The sequence below is a fragment of the Bufo gargarizans genome, chromosome 1 (genome assembly GCF_014858855.1).
Source record: "Bufo gargarizans isolate SCDJY-AF-19 chromosome 1, ASM1485885v1, whole genome shotgun sequence".
Taxonomy (NCBI): Eukaryota; Metazoa; Chordata; class Amphibia; order Anura; family Bufonidae; genus Bufo; species Bufo gargarizans.
Window position 1 is genome coordinate 720,449,130 of NC_058080.1, and position 17,464 is coordinate 720,466,593.

At 45.0% G+C, this 17,464-nt stretch overlaps 1 protein-coding gene across 12 annotated transcripts in view; it reads right to left on the reverse strand.

The window, feature by feature from the left end:
- The window catches only part of NEDD4L (NEDD4 like E3 ubiquitin protein ligase), a 358,039-nt gene that overhangs the window by 11,634 nt on the left and 328,941 nt on the right, over positions 1-17,464 (reverse strand). For 8 of the 12 annotated variants that reach the window (XM_044276355.1, XM_044276360.1, XM_044276359.1 and 5 more), the window contains 9 exons: positions 17,187-17,243; positions 13,356-13,414; positions 12,525-12,590; positions 6,432-6,661; positions 4,193-4,314; positions 4,005-4,075; positions 3,363-3,458; positions 2,715-2,788; positions 342-402 (listed from right to left, as the gene is read on the reverse strand). In XM_044276355.1, the coding sequence (XP_044132290.1) occupies positions 342-402; positions 2,715-2,788; positions 3,363-3,458; positions 4,005-4,075; positions 4,193-4,314; positions 6,432-6,661; positions 12,525-12,590; positions 13,356-13,414; positions 17,187-17,243 (836 nt within the window). The remainder of the gene's footprint in view (positions 1-341; positions 403-2,714; positions 2,789-3,362; positions 3,459-4,004; positions 4,076-4,192; positions 4,315-6,431; positions 6,662-12,524; positions 12,591-13,355; positions 13,415-17,186; positions 17,244-17,464) is intronic. The other 4 variants (XM_044276357.1, XM_044276356.1, XM_044276351.1 and 1 more) reach the window with 1 other exon arrangement.

The window sequence follows — 17,464 nt, forward strand, 5'->3', positions numbered from 1 at the left end:
CACATCCGCAATACCCAGTCCCGATAGCTCTGTGTGCTTTTAATGTGTCAAAAAACCGATTTGATACATATGCAAATTAACCTGAGATGAGTCCTGTCCCTGACTCCTCTCACGTACAGGACTCATTTCAGGTTAATTTGCATATGTATCAAATCGGTTTTTTGACACAATAAAACACACACAGAGCTATGGGGACTGGATATGGCGGATGTGCTAGCGGCCATCTAACAACCCATGTCCTCAGCTCTATACACAAAATCCCGGTGACAGGTTCCCTTTAAAATATACTGAAGATATACAGATACCCAGAGAAATGTACATAATATAGAACCAGAACCTACTTCTAAAAACCCGTTCATCTGTTTTTGTACCCTATTCACAAATCTCCACTGGATTACGAGGCTGAAAAGATAGAAAAGTGAAACCTTTAGAAAGAAATCGGATACAATTCAGTTTTTTCCATACAGATTTTGTATATATTCTGCAGATCCCTGCACGGCACCAGCATCTACAGTGCATTATCCAGGTCTACAAACAATTCCTGTGCATTTGTCCTTGGTTTAGAAATGAAGATTAAAGGACCTCACTGCCCCCTGGAAAAAGTCGAGCTGGAATAACAGGTTTTATACCCAGGATGATTCCGCTCAGAAGACATCATTACAACAGTGTCACAGCCGGGGAGCAATCGGCTAAAAATGTGTAAAAGTGACATATAGAAGGTGTGAATATACATAATTCTAACATTCTCCTCTGCTACCAGTCTACTCCTCCTGTGGGTTCCATACAGCTTAATGTCAAGCCCAGATCTTACTGTATATTCCACAAGTATAAAAATATCACTTAAAAGGGAAACTCCATTTCAGTTCATTTCCTGACATTTCATGTAGGCGAAGCAACAGAAGGCACCCGTGGGGCGAGTCGAGGCGGCTACAGACTATCACTGCTCAGAGATCTCATTAGTCTGTGGTTGCACTCTTTTGGAGCACAAAAAAAATAAAAAAAATGCAACAAAAAAAATATACAAGAAAAAAAAATTGTGGGAGTGGACATGTATGAAAAGAGATTCCTTTGTGATTAGGAAAGGGACCCCCACCCTTGTCCTGTTCGCACACACACAATCAGTATACTAGAGGTTCATGCTGGAGAAAAGGACTAAACCTAGACCAGGGGTGGCCAACCCACGGCTCCCGAGCCGAATGCGGCCCTTTGCCTCTTCAAGTGCGGCTCTAGCGGTGGAGCTGGGAAGCAGTCAGACCAGCGCACTCTCCACCCCTTGCTCAGATCTCCTTTCCTGATTAGGCACCGTTGCTACTCTGCAGCTCCAGCTCGCTCGCCACTACGTCCTGATGCGCACAGTGTCAGAACGTATTAGGTGGAGACGCGCACTATGATCCGATGCTGTGCGCATCAGGTCACAGTGGAGACCGTGTCAGATCTGCAGAGTAGCAGGTGCCTGATCAGGAGCCCAGTGCCCGATCAGGAGAGGTAGGCGATTTCTTTAAATTATAGTACTGAGCATGGGGGTCTGATCTAAGCATGGGAGGTTCTGATCTGAACATGGGGGGGATCTTATATGAGCAATGGGGGGCTGATCTGAGCATTGGGGGGTCTGATCTGAGCATTGGGGGTCTGATCTGAGCATTGGGGGGTCTGATCTGAGACCTGGGGGCAGGGGGTCTGATCTGAGACCCGGGGGGGGGGGGATCTGATCTGAGACCCAATGAGGATTGGGGATCTTATCTTAGGTCAGATGAGCATTGGGGGTCTGATGAAAAATATATATTTTTTTTTTCTTCTCTGCTAATGAAAAAATATGCATTTCTTTCTTATTTTTCTCCACTAAAACCTATGTGCATCTTATAGGGCGAAAAATACGGTGACTCGTGTGTAAATGTATAGCTTTTGGCACCTGGTAGTCATCCGTTTTTTTTTCCTGGCTCTTTGTGTCTGTAAGCTTGGCCACCCCTGACCTAGACTGTTACAATGGAAGTGTATGATGTGCATGTATATCAGGTATAGGTATATGATCTGTGTATGTGTTTGAGATATGTGTATATGATGTATGTGTTTGCATATGATGTGTATCAGGTATGTTTGTGTATGATGTCTATGTATGTATGTATATGATATATACTGCATGTAGAATGTTTGTGTATGACATGTAAGTATATGATATGTGGGTAGGATATGCACGTAGGTATAGGTATATGATGTGTGTATATGATGTGTATTTATGTATGATATATGTATATGATGTGTGTGTGTGTGTGTATATATATGTATGATGTTATGAGATACGTGTATATGATGTGTGTATATGACGTACCCTATGTGTATGCATATGATGTATATGTGGTATGTTTGTGTATAATGTGTATTATCTGATGTGTTTGTATATTATATGTGAGTATGATATGCATGTACCATGTATATGAGGTATAGATATATGATCTGTGTATGGTGTGTATGTATGTATGATGTACCGTATATGTGTGCATATGATGTGTATGAGGTATGTTTGTGTATGATGAGTATGTATATGATATGTATGTGTATGTGGCATGTTTGTGTATGATGTGTACATATATGATATGTGGGTAAGCTATGCCTGTACCATGTGTATGTATATGAGGTATAGGTGTATGATCTGTGAATGTATGTGTATATGATGTGTATTAAGGATTAGTCCTGCTCCTATGAAGTAGAACACTTACTCAATGTACTCCCTCTTGTTGTCATTCGTCACCACCATCTCTGACCCATTTGGTTTCAAGTCAACCTGATAAGTCTGAAAAGCAAAAATACCAATACAGTACAGGATGCCGAGTTTTCAATCCTTCTATTTTCAAACATTTCAAATAGAGTCACAGCTGATATCTGTATATTTACCATGTTCTACCTATTCTAAAGGAGGCTCTACACTACCACTAATTGACGGCATAGAGGATGAGCTCCAGGGTGGAGAACAACTTCATATCTTGTTCCAACTGTCCATCTGGATTGAGATCTTTATTAGCCAGGGTGTAACTGGTGGCACCGAGATCTGTACCAGAGCCTCACTCACCATGTGCCATCTATAATACCAGTGTTTTCTCTTGAGGTAGAGGGGCCTCTGGTTCCCCTCGGACAGCAGGGCCCTGGTGCGGCTGCTACCTCTGCACCCATGTCGGTAGCACCTACTCTATAACGCTCTCCCCTCTGCTGAGTTCAGTTGTATAATCCTGCCTATCTAGTCTCCAGCAGCAGAATAATTTCACTCTCTAATGATAATGGGATGACACATCCAGCCTGTATATCGCAAGGAAGAAGAGAAATCCAATGTCTATCTACCCAACATCACAAACCCGTACACATTCACGTACCTGACCGAAGTTTTCTTCATCTATACAGAACCTGAGATCCAGCTCAGTGGGGTCATTCTCTAAGATCCATTTTAGAGAATTGTAATATTCACTATCCTGCAAAAAAGAAGACGTATCCCACTAAATACGACCAGAGATCCAACCTCATCACGTGGATCAAGAGCACATTCCTTAGTTGTCCGTCCCCTCGGTGCCTACGGGTAGCGATCTAAATAAGTTCTGACATCCATAGCCTTTCCAAGATTGCTCTTCTTTCTTTTACTGGGCATGCATCAAAGGCTTTCAGCGCAGGCGCAGATAGTGGATATCCAGGTAGTGATGGGCATCCTCTATGTGCACCATGAACGCTTTGAGCACATGCACAGTACAAATACCAAAGCCTTCTCTTGTAGAAGCTATGGACACTGGCACTATCCATGGGCTCCATGTGGGCTGAGGAAAGCCTCAAAGTGATTTAGCAGGTTCTTATGGCATTACACACTAGTGCGCAGCGTTACTGAGATGTACGTACACAGTGGACAACCCTAGTTCCCATACAAATGTAAACCCCATAGGATACTATGAGTGCCATACTGCAGATCCATACAACACTAATAGGACATCCTGAACCCGCCCCAAATATATTCCTATAAAATGACATACCACAGACTCCATATCTTTCAATGTTATCTGTTTTCCCAACATCATCTTGTAGAATGGGCGAATAAAGAAACCTAAAAAAGGAAGCAAAAAGGTAAAAAGCAAAAAAAAAAAAAGCAAAGTAAAGAAGAAAAAGGAACCAGCATAGTAGTGAAATACAAGATGAAGAAAGCCTAGAGGATTTCACTCACCATCTAATAGTTTTCCATGGAACACTGCAAGGCCGGCAATCCGCCCGATGAATGTGAAATACGAGAGGTGGTCTTCATTACAAAGACCGGAGTTTGGGTTTATCTGAAGGGTGTAATTGTCCCTATGGAGAGACATACCGAAGGTGAGTAACTACACGTGTCTAAGGCCTCTTTCACACAACCGTTTTTTTCCCCCCGTTTACGCGCCGTTTTTTGCGTTCCGTATATGGGCCGTATACTGAACCATTCATTTCAATGGTTCCGCAAAAAAAAACAAAAAACGGAATGTACTCCGTATGCATTCCATTTCCGTATTTCCGTTCCGTTGAAAGATAGAACATGTCCTATTATTGCCCACAAATCACATTCCGTGGCTCTATTCAAGTCAATGGGTCAGCAAAAAAAAAAAAAACGGAACACATACGGAAATGCATCTGTATGTCTTCCGTATCCGTTCCGTTTTTGCGGAACCATCTATTGAAAATTGTATGCCCAGCCCAATTTTTTCTATGTAATTACTGTATATGCCATACGGAAAACCACAACGGAAACAAAAAAAAAAAAAACAGAACGGAACTGCAAAACACTGAAAAAGCATACGGTCGTGGGAAAGAGGCCTAAAGCACAGATGGATTGGAATAAGTTGGAGGCCTGGGCAGAGAATCTAGGTTTAAGGCCTCTTGCACACAGTATTTTGCGGTCTGAAAAAAACTGATCCGCGAAAAATACGGATGACGTCCGTGTGCATTCCGTTTTTGGCGGAATGGAACAGCTGGCCCCTGATAGAACAGGTCTATCCTTGTCCGTTATGTAGACAATAATAGGACATGTTCTATCTTTGTCTTTGAACGGAACGGAAAAACGGAAGGTATAAGGAGTACCTTCTGTTTTATTTTTGCGGATCCATTGAAATGAATGGTTCCGTATACGGAACGCATAAAACGAGATGCAGCAACGGCCGTGAGGAGATCAGGAGCAACGCAGGTACCGGGGTACGTACAATATATATGAGGCGCCCGGGCATTGGGGGGCATATTTTATACATTGGATAACCCCTTTAAAGATATTCTTCTTGGTAACGAGCACCATATTGTGATAGAAGGTGATGTGCTGCCAACAAATAACACATACAAGATGCCATCACCTGACACTTGAGCATTTGCTCACTTGTTGGGTGATCGGGGGGCATGTTTCCACAGGGCAACGTTCGGGCGAATGAAGGTTCACTCCCATGTAAAAAGGGCCCTAACATGATATGAAAAGGACTTGGGGATATTAGTGAATGGTAAACTGAAGCAACCAGTGCCAGTCAGCTGTTGCAAAAGTTAGTAACATGCAGTATTCAGGCCGCACATGGAATATCATGTACAGTTTTGGGCACCAGGGTACGAGACAGACATGGCAGAGCTGGAGTTGGATCATAGCTGGGCAACCAGAATAATAAATGCAATGGGTGGACTGCAGTGCACAGAAACTACTAAATTACTAGAAATGGGTCAGTGATCCAGTAAGTTATTCTGGTTGCCATATTTGGAGTTGGGAAGGAATTTTTTCCTTTAAGAGGAGAACAGCTGTGGACAGGTCATAAAGGGGTTCTCTGGGAATAAGGCCTCTTTCACACTTGCGTTGTCCGGATCCGGCGTGTACTCCACTTGCCGGAATTACACGCCGGATCCAGAAAAACGCAAGTGAACTGAAAGCATTTGAAGACGGATCCGTCTTCAAAATGCTTTCAGTGTTACTATGGCAGCCAGGACGCTATTAAAGTCCTGGTTGCCATAGTAGGAGCGGGGAGCGGGGGAGCGGTATACTTACAGTCCGCACGGCTCCCGGGGCGCTCCAGAGTGACAGAGCCCTAAAAAAGCCTGCCAGCAACCTTTACTAGAATGTGATCAGGACTGGTTGTCACCACTTGCAGCATTGCCTGGAGGAGGCCTCAATACACCCTACGCTCAGCACTTGCCTATGCTACATATTGGGGAGTGTTCCTGTCAGGCTGCTCAGCCATGATAGTATATCAGAAGCAGAATCGCAAAATTACCGTCTATTATAGAGCAGTGTAGTGATCCCCCTCTAGGCAGCTCCTCAAGTGTTGGCAACCGGTCCGACTTACATTCTAGGAAAGGATGCTGGCGGCCATTTTAAATAGTTTGCGAAGAACCCCTTTAACATTATATTAGTGTGTAGGAGCTACCGTGTGCTCAGCCATTTGACCCCCACACTTTAATAAGGGACTTACGTAGCAGAGTATTCAAAAAGCCCATAATACGGGTTGAACATCTCTTTGGACAACAGGAAGAACCACTCGCGGGCCACGCCGCCATAATCCAGGCCTTTTTCCGATTCAAACTCTATCCAGAGTCGCGCCTTAAGGACATCGGGCCTCTTCACGGACATTATCCTTCTGTAGGATTCTTCAAAGATGCTGTTTCTGTGAAGCTTCATCTCAAATCTATTTGGTATGTCAGCCTGAAAAAGGGATGGTTAGATGAGAAACGGATTAAGTTTATTCAACAAATTCACTAAAACGCGATTCCAAATACAGTCCAGAGAGGGCGACACCATAAAAGGAACACTCTACCTTCAAAACAATATCCTGACCACAATCTAGACACACATAATATGCAGACTTGCCAACATTTTAGTTGGTAAAATTGGGGCATTTAAGCCATGCCTCTGGGAGTGGCCTGACCCCACCCACAAGTTTGTTAGCTCCGCCTGCTTTCTGCCTGGGACAGCCCACATTTGCCAGGACTGTCTCTGAAAATTAGGGACAGTCACCGAAAATTCAGAACATTTGACCACTATGAATACTTGAGCTTTATTTTATTATATGCTCTAGTCCCATCCAAAGTGACAGTATCTGCTGCCCCTGGGAAAAACCCATAGTTATTTGTACAGAATTGGAAATATTTTTCACCAGTTATAATCCGCGTAACCATTGCTTAATCTCCTACAATAATTGATCTCTGCTAAATCAGCACAATATATTGGGTAGCTTCGGATGTGAATGGAGAAATAAACAAGAAATGACCCCCCAAAAAAATCACCACTTTACAAAATTAGAGTAAAAAATTGTAAATATATTCAAAAGGTAACAGTCACAATAACAACTGAGCTTTTCAACCCCTGCGCCTCTAGGACTCCACAACAGCAAATCTAAATGGCCAGCTCCAAAAGGATGATGGACCAAGAATGGTAGCATCCGCCAACAGCCTACTGTCTATGGGGATGAAAGAACCAGATTTTTTATATTGGGGAGAATTTTTTTCTGTCTAGTTTTATTAAGCCTATGGGGGTAGTCACGTCCCCCAATCAGAACCCCCCATAGGATGTTGGGTAACTGATTTTTGTGGAAGCGTATTGGATTCAAACTCCCTGTGTGGCTGCCCTAACAGGGTTTTAAAAAAAATAGTAAAAAATAGCGGACAGCCCAATGAGACCGAGAAAAATGTAACCAGACTTTCTGTGTTTCCATCCCATAAATGACAAAATCAAACATTTAAAGGGGTTTTCCAGGAGTTAAACACTGATGACCAATATCAGGCTGGTCCAGCTCCGACTCCCGCCACGCCTGTCTATCAGTTATTGGGTATACATAGCGCTGAGGCATCTTCTTAGTGTCCATTCACACATCTGTATGTGTTTTGCGGATCCACAAAACACGGACACCTGCAATGTGCGTTCCGCATTTTGCGGACTGCACATCGCCGTCACTATAATAGAAAATGCCTAATCTTGTCCGCAATTGCGGACAAGAATAGGGCATGTTCTATTTTTTTTTTGGGAACGGATTTGTGGACCCGGAAGTGCGGATCCGGAAAGCACATAATGTGGCCCCATAGAAATGAATGGGTCCACAATTCCGTTCCGCAAAATGAGGAACAGAATTGCGGATGTGTGAATGGTGAAGTGCCTGCTGATTATTTTATTTTTATATTTTATATGTGAATGGACCCTTACTGTTCTGAGCACTGCGCCATACATTATACAGTGGACGTGCTTGGTATTGCAGCTCATTCCCTTGAACCATATGACTGAAGGATGTGAAGTCATAGGCCGAGGTACAGGCTGCAGCGCATTCACTCAAGTGTGATGCCTCCTTTGAACAGCTAGATGTTGGAAGTTGGACCTGAACCGATCTGATACTGATGACCTATCCTGAGATGTGAATGGTCCTGGGCTGCAATACTAGGCACAGCCACTATACAATGGACGGTTCTGTGCTTGGTAAGCTCTGAGGAGGCTGCAGCGCTCACCGGAGACCTCCCAACCATCCCGGATTTCAGTGGCTGTCCCGCTATGTCCCGCTTTCTGGCAGCTATGTCCCTGCATCATAGGAAGCAGAGACAGTTGCCTGTATTATGATTAAGCAGAGAGCCAGCATCGGCTCCCTGCTCATCACTCCTCCCCCCTCCCTGCCGGCTCTCCACACCTCCTGTCTGTGCGGGGGGCAGGGCCGGCTGGCAGTCAGCCTCGGCTCCGCCTCCTCCACAGACCAGAGCAGCCGATGTCCTGCTGCTGCTGCTGCTAGGAACAAGATAAGTATGTGGTGTTTATTTTTTTTACTTTCTGTGAGGGGCACATAACTGAGCATATTACTGGGGGCACACTGGCGGCTGTGCGCCGCTGTTCCCCTGCTTACAACCGTGGTCCCGGGCGCTGTGCTCAGCGGTGATCTGTTGCCAGTGCTTCCCATTCACAGCTGCCGCCCTGGGCTCTGCCTGTGTAGGTGCTGTGGTTCTGAGGATCCGCTCCACAGTTTCCTCTCAGCCCTGGCCACAGCATGCTTGCTGCTGGTTTCCTGCAGCACTTCCTTAAAGGCCGGCGCGCATCACTTCCTGGGCTTTATGGGTTAGGTCATGTGACCTCGCTGACCAACCCTAGCCCTCCTGCACATAAATAAGTGGCTTAGCCCCCTTCCCAGATGCCTCAGTGTCAAGATCCTTGCGTTTTGCTAAAAATCCTGATACTCCTGTGTGTTCCTGACTTGTACTTCGTTCCTGGATTCTGCTAACCGTTTGATCCCCGACGGCTTGCCTTGACTCTCCTGTTGCCGGACCGGATAGCCCGACCTGTACCTGTGCCGCCTGCCCTGACCTATTGCCTGTCTGACTACACCTCTGCCTCATCCTTTGGTCCTGCACTGTTGCTCCTGGTAACAACTCTGCCTGCCTGACTAGGCCTGTACTACTGGTACCTTTACCTGGTACCTCCTGGTCTGCCTGGACCAGCTGCCTCGTGTACCTATCCTTTTCAAGAGGTAGCGACCTGGTGTTCCCCTCAGGAAAGTCTATCCCCACCATCAGGGGTACAGTGAAGATCGAGGGGTTCACTTAGACAATGCCTTTAGAGGAGGTATTACTGGGGGCACATAACAGGGCATATTACTGGGGGCACATAACAGGGCATATTACTGGTGGCACAGCTGGGCATATTACTGGAGACACACAACAGGACATATTACTGGGGGCACATCTGGGCATATTAATAGGGGCACATAGGGCATGATTCCATGAGGGGGCACATAACTGGGCATATTACTGGGGCACAGCTTGGCATAATTCTGTGAAAAGGCACAATGTGGGCATAAATGCTGCTTGGTGGCATGAAGAGAGAATAACTACTATGTAGGGGCATTAAGAGCACTGGTTGGGATTGGGTACATGGTTATGTTTTGGGTGGAGTTAGAGGCGTGGCCTAGTGCACACCGCACAACATGTCCCTCTTTGTTAATTTGGAAAATGTGGAGGTATGCCGGAGACTGCAGTATCTTCAAACAGCTGATCAGCGGGGAGGTGGGTGTCGGACCCCAATGATCAGATACTGATAATCTATCCTGGGTCGTCAATTTTCTACTCCCAGAAAACCCCTTTAACTGAAGCAGAGGAACACCGCAAGGAATTGCAAGTGAAATCTGGCACCACTGAGCACTAAATCCATTAACGTGAAGTTCATCATTTGTCTTTTAAGTAGTAATTTTAATCATAATTGCAAATTGTAAGAACAATGACACTAATTGTTTTGTGGAGACAACAATCCTCATCGTTTATCAGCGCTCCCTAATTAGCAGAAATAAATAAGAGGCTTCTCGACTCGTTAGATAAAAAGAACAAATTACTTTGCAGATGACAAACACTTTATCTGCATCACAATTGTGTTCTGAGCAGGACTGGAGCGTTATAAGATTTGGGCCTATAATGGTCTCCTACTGGTGACTGCAAAACTACAACACCCAACAGGCTCAGGCCATATATGTTGGAAACCACTGGTATTGGGTATTCGGACTTGTATGGGGCAGATATTATGAACATATGCACGGTTTACATAGCACTGTCAAATTATAGCTAAGTTTATCGTTTTAATGAAACATGTCAGAAGAACCTGTGTAATGCTTTATTTACCCTGTGGTGGCGCTGCAGGGGAGCTGAACGCCTGTTTACAGCTGATCCATGAGCGTCCAATCATCAGGAGATCCCAGGATCAGCTAATCATTGGAGGATCCTTTGGTCAAAATGGGATTGGAAAAGTGGACGCCCCTTTAGGTCCAATAAATCTTATGACTAAGAGACCATAGAGCCCCAAAACAGTTAAACGACAGGCTCAGCTCTGCTACATCAGTACATACATGGCACACCAGGCGGTATCTTCCTGCAAGTTTCACCAAGAATGGATGGAACCAATTCTAATTACAGAATTCACTGACACTCAAATATAAATTGACTTTGCCAATTGACCTTCTTAAAAATTAGTATAAGGTTTGTTACAGGGGGGAATCCATACAAGGAAGGTAGGTACAGCATAATGACACAAATGTAGTGCTCACAACTACAGTACCCTATAATTACAGTCATAGTATCCACAACATTTGTGCCCTATTATATTAGCCCTGATTCCCCACTATACCAGCCACGGTGCCCCACTATACTAGCCACGGTGCCCCACTATACTAGCCACGGTGCCCCACTATTCTAGGCACGGTGCCCCACTATTCTAGGCACGGTGCCCCACTATTCTAGGCACGGTGCCCCACTATTCTAGGCACGGTGCCCCACTATTCTAGGCACGGTGCCCCACTATTCTAGGCACGGTGCCCCACTATTCTAGGCACGGTGCCCCACTATTCTAGGCACTGTGCCCCACTATTCTAGGCACTGTGCCCCACTATTCTAGGCACTGTGCCCCACTATTCTAGGTACAGTGCTCCACTATTCTAGGCACAGTGCCCCACTATACTAGGCACAGTGCCCCACTATACTAGGGCACAGTGCCCCACTATACTAGGCACAGTGCCCCACTATACTAGGCACAGTGCCCCACTATACTAGGCACAGTGCCCCACTATACTAGGCACCGTGCCCCACTATACTAGGCACAGTGCCCCACTATACTAGGCACAGTGCCCCACTATACTAGGCACAGTGCCCCACTATACTAGGCACAGTGCCCCACTATACTAGGCACAGTGCCCCACTATATACTAGCCCTTATGCTACATAATACTGGCCATGGTATTCCATTATATTAGCCACAATGCCCATTTTTACTAGCTACAGTGTTCCAAATATAATGGACACAGTGCCCCATTATATAAGCTATGGTGCCTTACTATACTAGCTATAGGTCCCCATTATATTCGCCATTGTATCCTATTATACTATCCATGGTGTCGCCTAGCATGTCCACAATATACAGTACCTGTCCTGTTGTTTTATTGAGTGTAAAAAATGATTTTATATATATGTAAATCAGCCTGGTAAGGATCCCAGGGGGCTGTACTAACTGTTCTGGAGCCCAGCCACGTCCCCCGTGAAGGAGCCCAGCACCGCCTGTATCCACGAATCTCCTCCTTGCTCACGAAGTCAGATCGTCATAATCTCGCGGTGCGCGAGCTCGGGCATGCGCAGTGACGGCATAGTGTTCCTTCCCTGTGCTGGCATCAGCCTCAATAAAACCACTCAGCTATAGGACAGGTATATTGCGGACATGCTAGCGGCGATCTAGCCGCGCATGTCCGCATCTCTATAGGGTAAAAAGAGGCGACAGAATCCCTTTAATATTAGCCATGGTATCCCATAATATTAGCCATGGTATCCCATAATATTAGCCATGGTATCCCATTATACAAGACATGGTGTCCTATATTAAAGCGATGGCCTACTAAGCTAGCCACAGTGACCTCAGTCACAGCCCCAGTCAGCCATCTCTTATCTCCGATACAAGAAACGCAAAATATCTAACAGTCGTGACCAATATCACCTTCCTCTTACATGGTCCTAAGGAAGTGATACATTTTGACCCTTACAAAACACAAATCTGTTGAGACACTTACAGGTTTCTTCAATTTCTTCCTGAAATAGTCGTATTTCTGTTTAAATTCTCTGGAGTAGGGGACGGCCTGGAAGACAATTGAAGTCACAAATCAGATCATTCATTTCTTTCATTGCATGATATTGTAAATAAAAAAAACTGCGACTCGGATGCGGACCAAAACAACGGCCGTGTGCGTGAGGCCTAAGTGAAATGCCCAGAGAACCCCTTTAAGTTCTATACGTTGCGAGGTGGTGCCTCCATGTAGTGGACATGCACAATTGGCCTTGAACCCCCATTACCCTGCCGGTTTTCCATCCTTAAACTATTTTTGCTAGGTACTAACCTCTACATAAAGGGAAGACCCCACATGACGAGGTGTTGCGTTCAATACAGTATGTGCTGTCGGGTGGACAACACCAGGAAATAACTCAATGCTTAGAATAAAAATCAAACAGCTGCAAAATCCATCAACTACTTGTTGATGGTTTCCATCTAGGAATAGTTTTATTGGTTCTACACTATAACGTAAAAACAATGCAGCCTACGCGGAAATGGTGAAAAACCTATGAAAGATACATTACAAAGATGACAGCTTCACTATAAATCATACAGCGTTGGCATTAGAAAAACACTGCAGCTGTCTTCTAAAACCAGCAGCGCTCTTGTCTATAGGCTTTGTGTGGTATTGCAGTTCAGCCTTACTGAAGTGAGTGCAGTTGAGCTGCAATACCAAAGAGAGCCTGCAGACAAGAGTGGCGCTGTTTCTGGAAGAAAGCCGGAACGTTTCCCAATCTCATTAAGTCCTTTTAACTTTCATCTGACACAACTCCTTCTCTTCTTGATTACTTACCGGCCCAGTGATTGCCGGATTCTGTAGCCGCGGGTCTTCCCACTGTGTTAGTTTGCTATCTGCAAATGAAGTGCACAGAGAATTTTCGTTATAAATCATTCTAAATTGGAGGATCTCCGCAGAGCTGAGATATCAGGCAACGCTGAGCGGCTCCCACATTTTAGTACAATCCAAAAATCTGACAAAATCAATAGTGTCACACAACACTGCTACATAAACACCCATGCTGTACCGTATGATCTCACACCCCCGCTCAGCTTACCCACTGACTGGCACATCTGTCTAGATACACAGTAGTAAAGGAGAAGAAATATACTGCCATCCCTGCCATTCAAATGAATGCAAAATCTGAGGAAGCTGCGTGAGGCAAAACAGCCCAGGCTGATGCATTTTATCTGCACTGATACACTGTAGCAAACATCGAGGACAAGAGAGAGAGAGATTTGTGTTGTCAACAGCAATTCTAACAAACTCTCAACTATGAGGAGTATTAGGTCTCTAAAGGTTTTCAGTCTCTGGATGTTAAAAATAGTAGGCTCTTATTCAGAGACAGCAAGCAGGGATCTTGAAAATTATGAGGAATTGAAACACAAAGTATCATACACTAGAAAGCTGCAGAATTTTTTGATTTAGAAAGTGGTTAAGATTTACTATATTCCTAGAAATTCGTTTTTCTTTCATTGCTCCAGTGGATGACTGAAGGTTTGGAGCGCTCTGCCCAATCATAGAGAAAACACTGCAGCTGTTTAGTTATAGCTTCTAAGCACCAATCTCTGCGATCACTGCAGGTGGCGAAACAATCAGCGGTCAACTTCCTGCTGCAGAGACAAGGTTGGAGCCTGGAGAAGTGAGTAACCCACTGGACACCAGGTGTTCACCTAGGTCAACAGAGATCCTGGCTTTTACCCCCTTTTACTGCTCTAGATCACCACAGATGCTAACACCACTTTATTGTCCTAGACCACCAGGGTTGCATACCCCTCTCTCTCCTCTGGTCTCTGGGGTTGTTAATACACACTCTATGACTAATAGACCACCAGGGCTGCTGATGTTAAGCCCCCGTAGGGATGCTTAACTCTTTCTCTAATCTAGAATCCACAGTTGTTACTATACATAGACTCCATGACTACCCTAGATCACCAGGGATGTTAACAATCCCTTCCTTTGCTTAGACCACCAGGGTTCCATAGCCTTTTCTCTGCTCTAGACATCAAGGTTGTTACTATATACTCCATGAGTACTCTACAGCGACAGGGATGCTGACACTAACCCCTTCCTTGTCCTTAACTACAAGAGATGATTAAATCTTTCTCTGCTCTAGAGCCAGGGTTATTACAATACATGTCATGACTACCATAGACCACCAGAGATTCTGACACTAAGCCCTTCCTGGCCCTAGACCACCAGGGATGTTAAGAATAATCCCTTCCTTTGCTTAGACCACCAGGGTTTCATAGCCTTTTCTGTGCTCTAGACCCCAAGGTTGTTACTATATACTCCATGAGTACTCTACAGCGACAGGGATGCTGACACTAACCCCTTCCTTGCCCTAGACCACCAGAGATGCTTAAATCTTTCTCTGCTCTACAGCCAGGGTTGTCCCAATACATGTCATGACTACCATAGACCACCAGAGATTCTGACACTAAGCCCTTCCTGGCCCTAGACCACCAGGGATGCTGACACTAACTTCTGTTCTGCTCTAGACCCCAGTAATGTTTCCATACACCCTATGACTACCTGAGACTACCAGGGATGTGTCGATACGGACTTAATTAAAGGGGTTTTACTGCCTTCTGATATTGATGACCCATTCTCAGGATAGGTCATCAATATCAGCAGCCTGGATAACCCCTTTAATACCCTAGACCCGCAGGGATTTTGGTGTAGCCACTTGGCCACTGTATAGGAGCTATACAGTTACATCTTATTCAGATTGTCTAGCTTAGAGGTACAAAGATCGGGGCCCTTACTGCTCAATACGATAAAGGCTAAGAGGGAACATTGTACATGATATCCGGCCATTTTAATTATAACCATGTCCCTGGTACTGGACAAAGCCACCCAGCATATTATAGTTGGAAAACGAGGTCCAGATTTTAAATTTGGGCACAGGAGAGAAAAATGACACCTCTCTCCGTGTTAGCAGTTCCGTCCATTATGTGCAGGCGGGGGGGCGTTCCGTACCTCTAAGTCACTTTGCAATAATATTAAAAAGACAATCACACTAGTTAAAACAATGGTGCATACACGGAGACCATAGTGGAAAAGGAAAACCGCCTGGAGGTGTATTAATGTGTACAGATAAAATCAACCATGCCACGATCCGAAAATAAAGTCAGGACATTGGTTTTATCACACTGGCCATGCAGCAATGTCCTACCTGCCAAGAATAAGCGAAGGTACACCCCCCCCCCCCCCCCAATCCAGACTAGGCTCAGACTAGATATTAAGGCATTTTGGGGGGAGGGTTTCTCATATTAGGAGCTATTTTACCTACATACATAGGGACTATCACAAAGGGCACCTGAAATTATGATCATCATTTGAGCAAGTGTTCAATTCTCCTGCAGCGCCACCACAGGGGAAATGAAGAATTACACAATTCCCATTAAAATCAATAAGCTGTCCTTGTAATGCCCTCCAGAGAGGAAGTGATGATCTTTCTATCTGATCTCTAATAGAAGAGGGTCCCAAACACATGACCTCCCCTCTATTAACTCTGAACTCGGACATCCCCTTTAAGCTTTAGGCTTAATGCACACGGCCGTTGTTTTGGTCTGCATCCAAGTAGCAGTTTTGGCGGCTCAGATGCGGACCCATTCACTTCAATGGGGCCGCAAAAGATGCGGACAGCACTCCGTGTGCTATCCGCATCCGTTGCTCCGTTCCGTGGTCCGCAAAAAAAATATAACATGTCCTATTCTTGTCCGCGCTTTGCGGACAAGAATAGGCAGTTATATTAAAGGCTGTCCGTGCCGTTCCGCAAATTGCAGATCGCACACGTACGCCATCCGTGTGCTTGTAGCCTGAAAATTCCCTACAAAACAAGTCCAATAATATTGGGAAAGAACCTTGGTAGGGGAGTTATATATTAAAGGGGTATGCCCATCTGGGGATTTATGGCACAACCATAGGTGGATCTACCTCTGGGACCAGCACCTATCTCAAGAATGGGGCCCTATGTCATGGCTGCTTTTCTAGAACTCCCACAGAAGTAAATGGAGAGAGCTGTGCATTTGCGCCCATAAGATGGGTCCCCATTCTTGAGATGCAGGTCCCTGAGGTAGATGGACTGTAGATAAATGTCCAGATGGAAATACGTCTTTAAGAAATGAATCAGATTGAGAAAAATAGAGATTCCCTCTTCCAAAAACAGTGCCAGACTTATAGGTTGAACGTAGTACTGAAGTTCTGCAAGACTCACTTCGATGGAGGTGAGCTGCAATACCAGACATGACCCATTGGCAGGTGTGGCGCTGTTTATGGAAGAAAGCAGACAGGTTTCTCTAATCCTGGACCTTGTTACTGATGGCCTATCAATATCCGATTGGCAAAGGTCCAGCCCCTTTGCTTCAGCTTCTTGCCCTGCAGGCCTGACTTCTTGAGTGTCCCCCATCAAATGCATTGGCCTTGTGATAAGAACTCACTGCTCGACTTATTTTCCCATATCTCTTGTGTGCGGCAAACCAAACATACATCATAAGTCAATACAATCTGTAATTAAATAAAAGAAATCGCAAAACTTGTTAATCTTCTGCAAACCCAAACTGAAAAGTTTCAGGGAAGGTCAAATGCAAGCACTGCATGGTATGTAGGAAAGTACAGTACCGTAAGAGGGCACTAAACGTCCGTTACCATTGTCTCCACACATCAAACCTTGACTTCCTGAATAGAGAGTAAGATCACATTCACATCCTGACATCTGTACGGGGAGATTCCTTATGGCTGGAATCCCAAACGAGCCAAAAACACACAAGACTGCAATACTGCTCACGGCCACTAGGTGGCAATAAATGTATTATAGTCTGGGCAGCACTGTTACATAACATGCAGCGGTGAACAGAGGGAGGCTGCTGCGCCTTTACTTCAGTGGCCACATTCTGGAG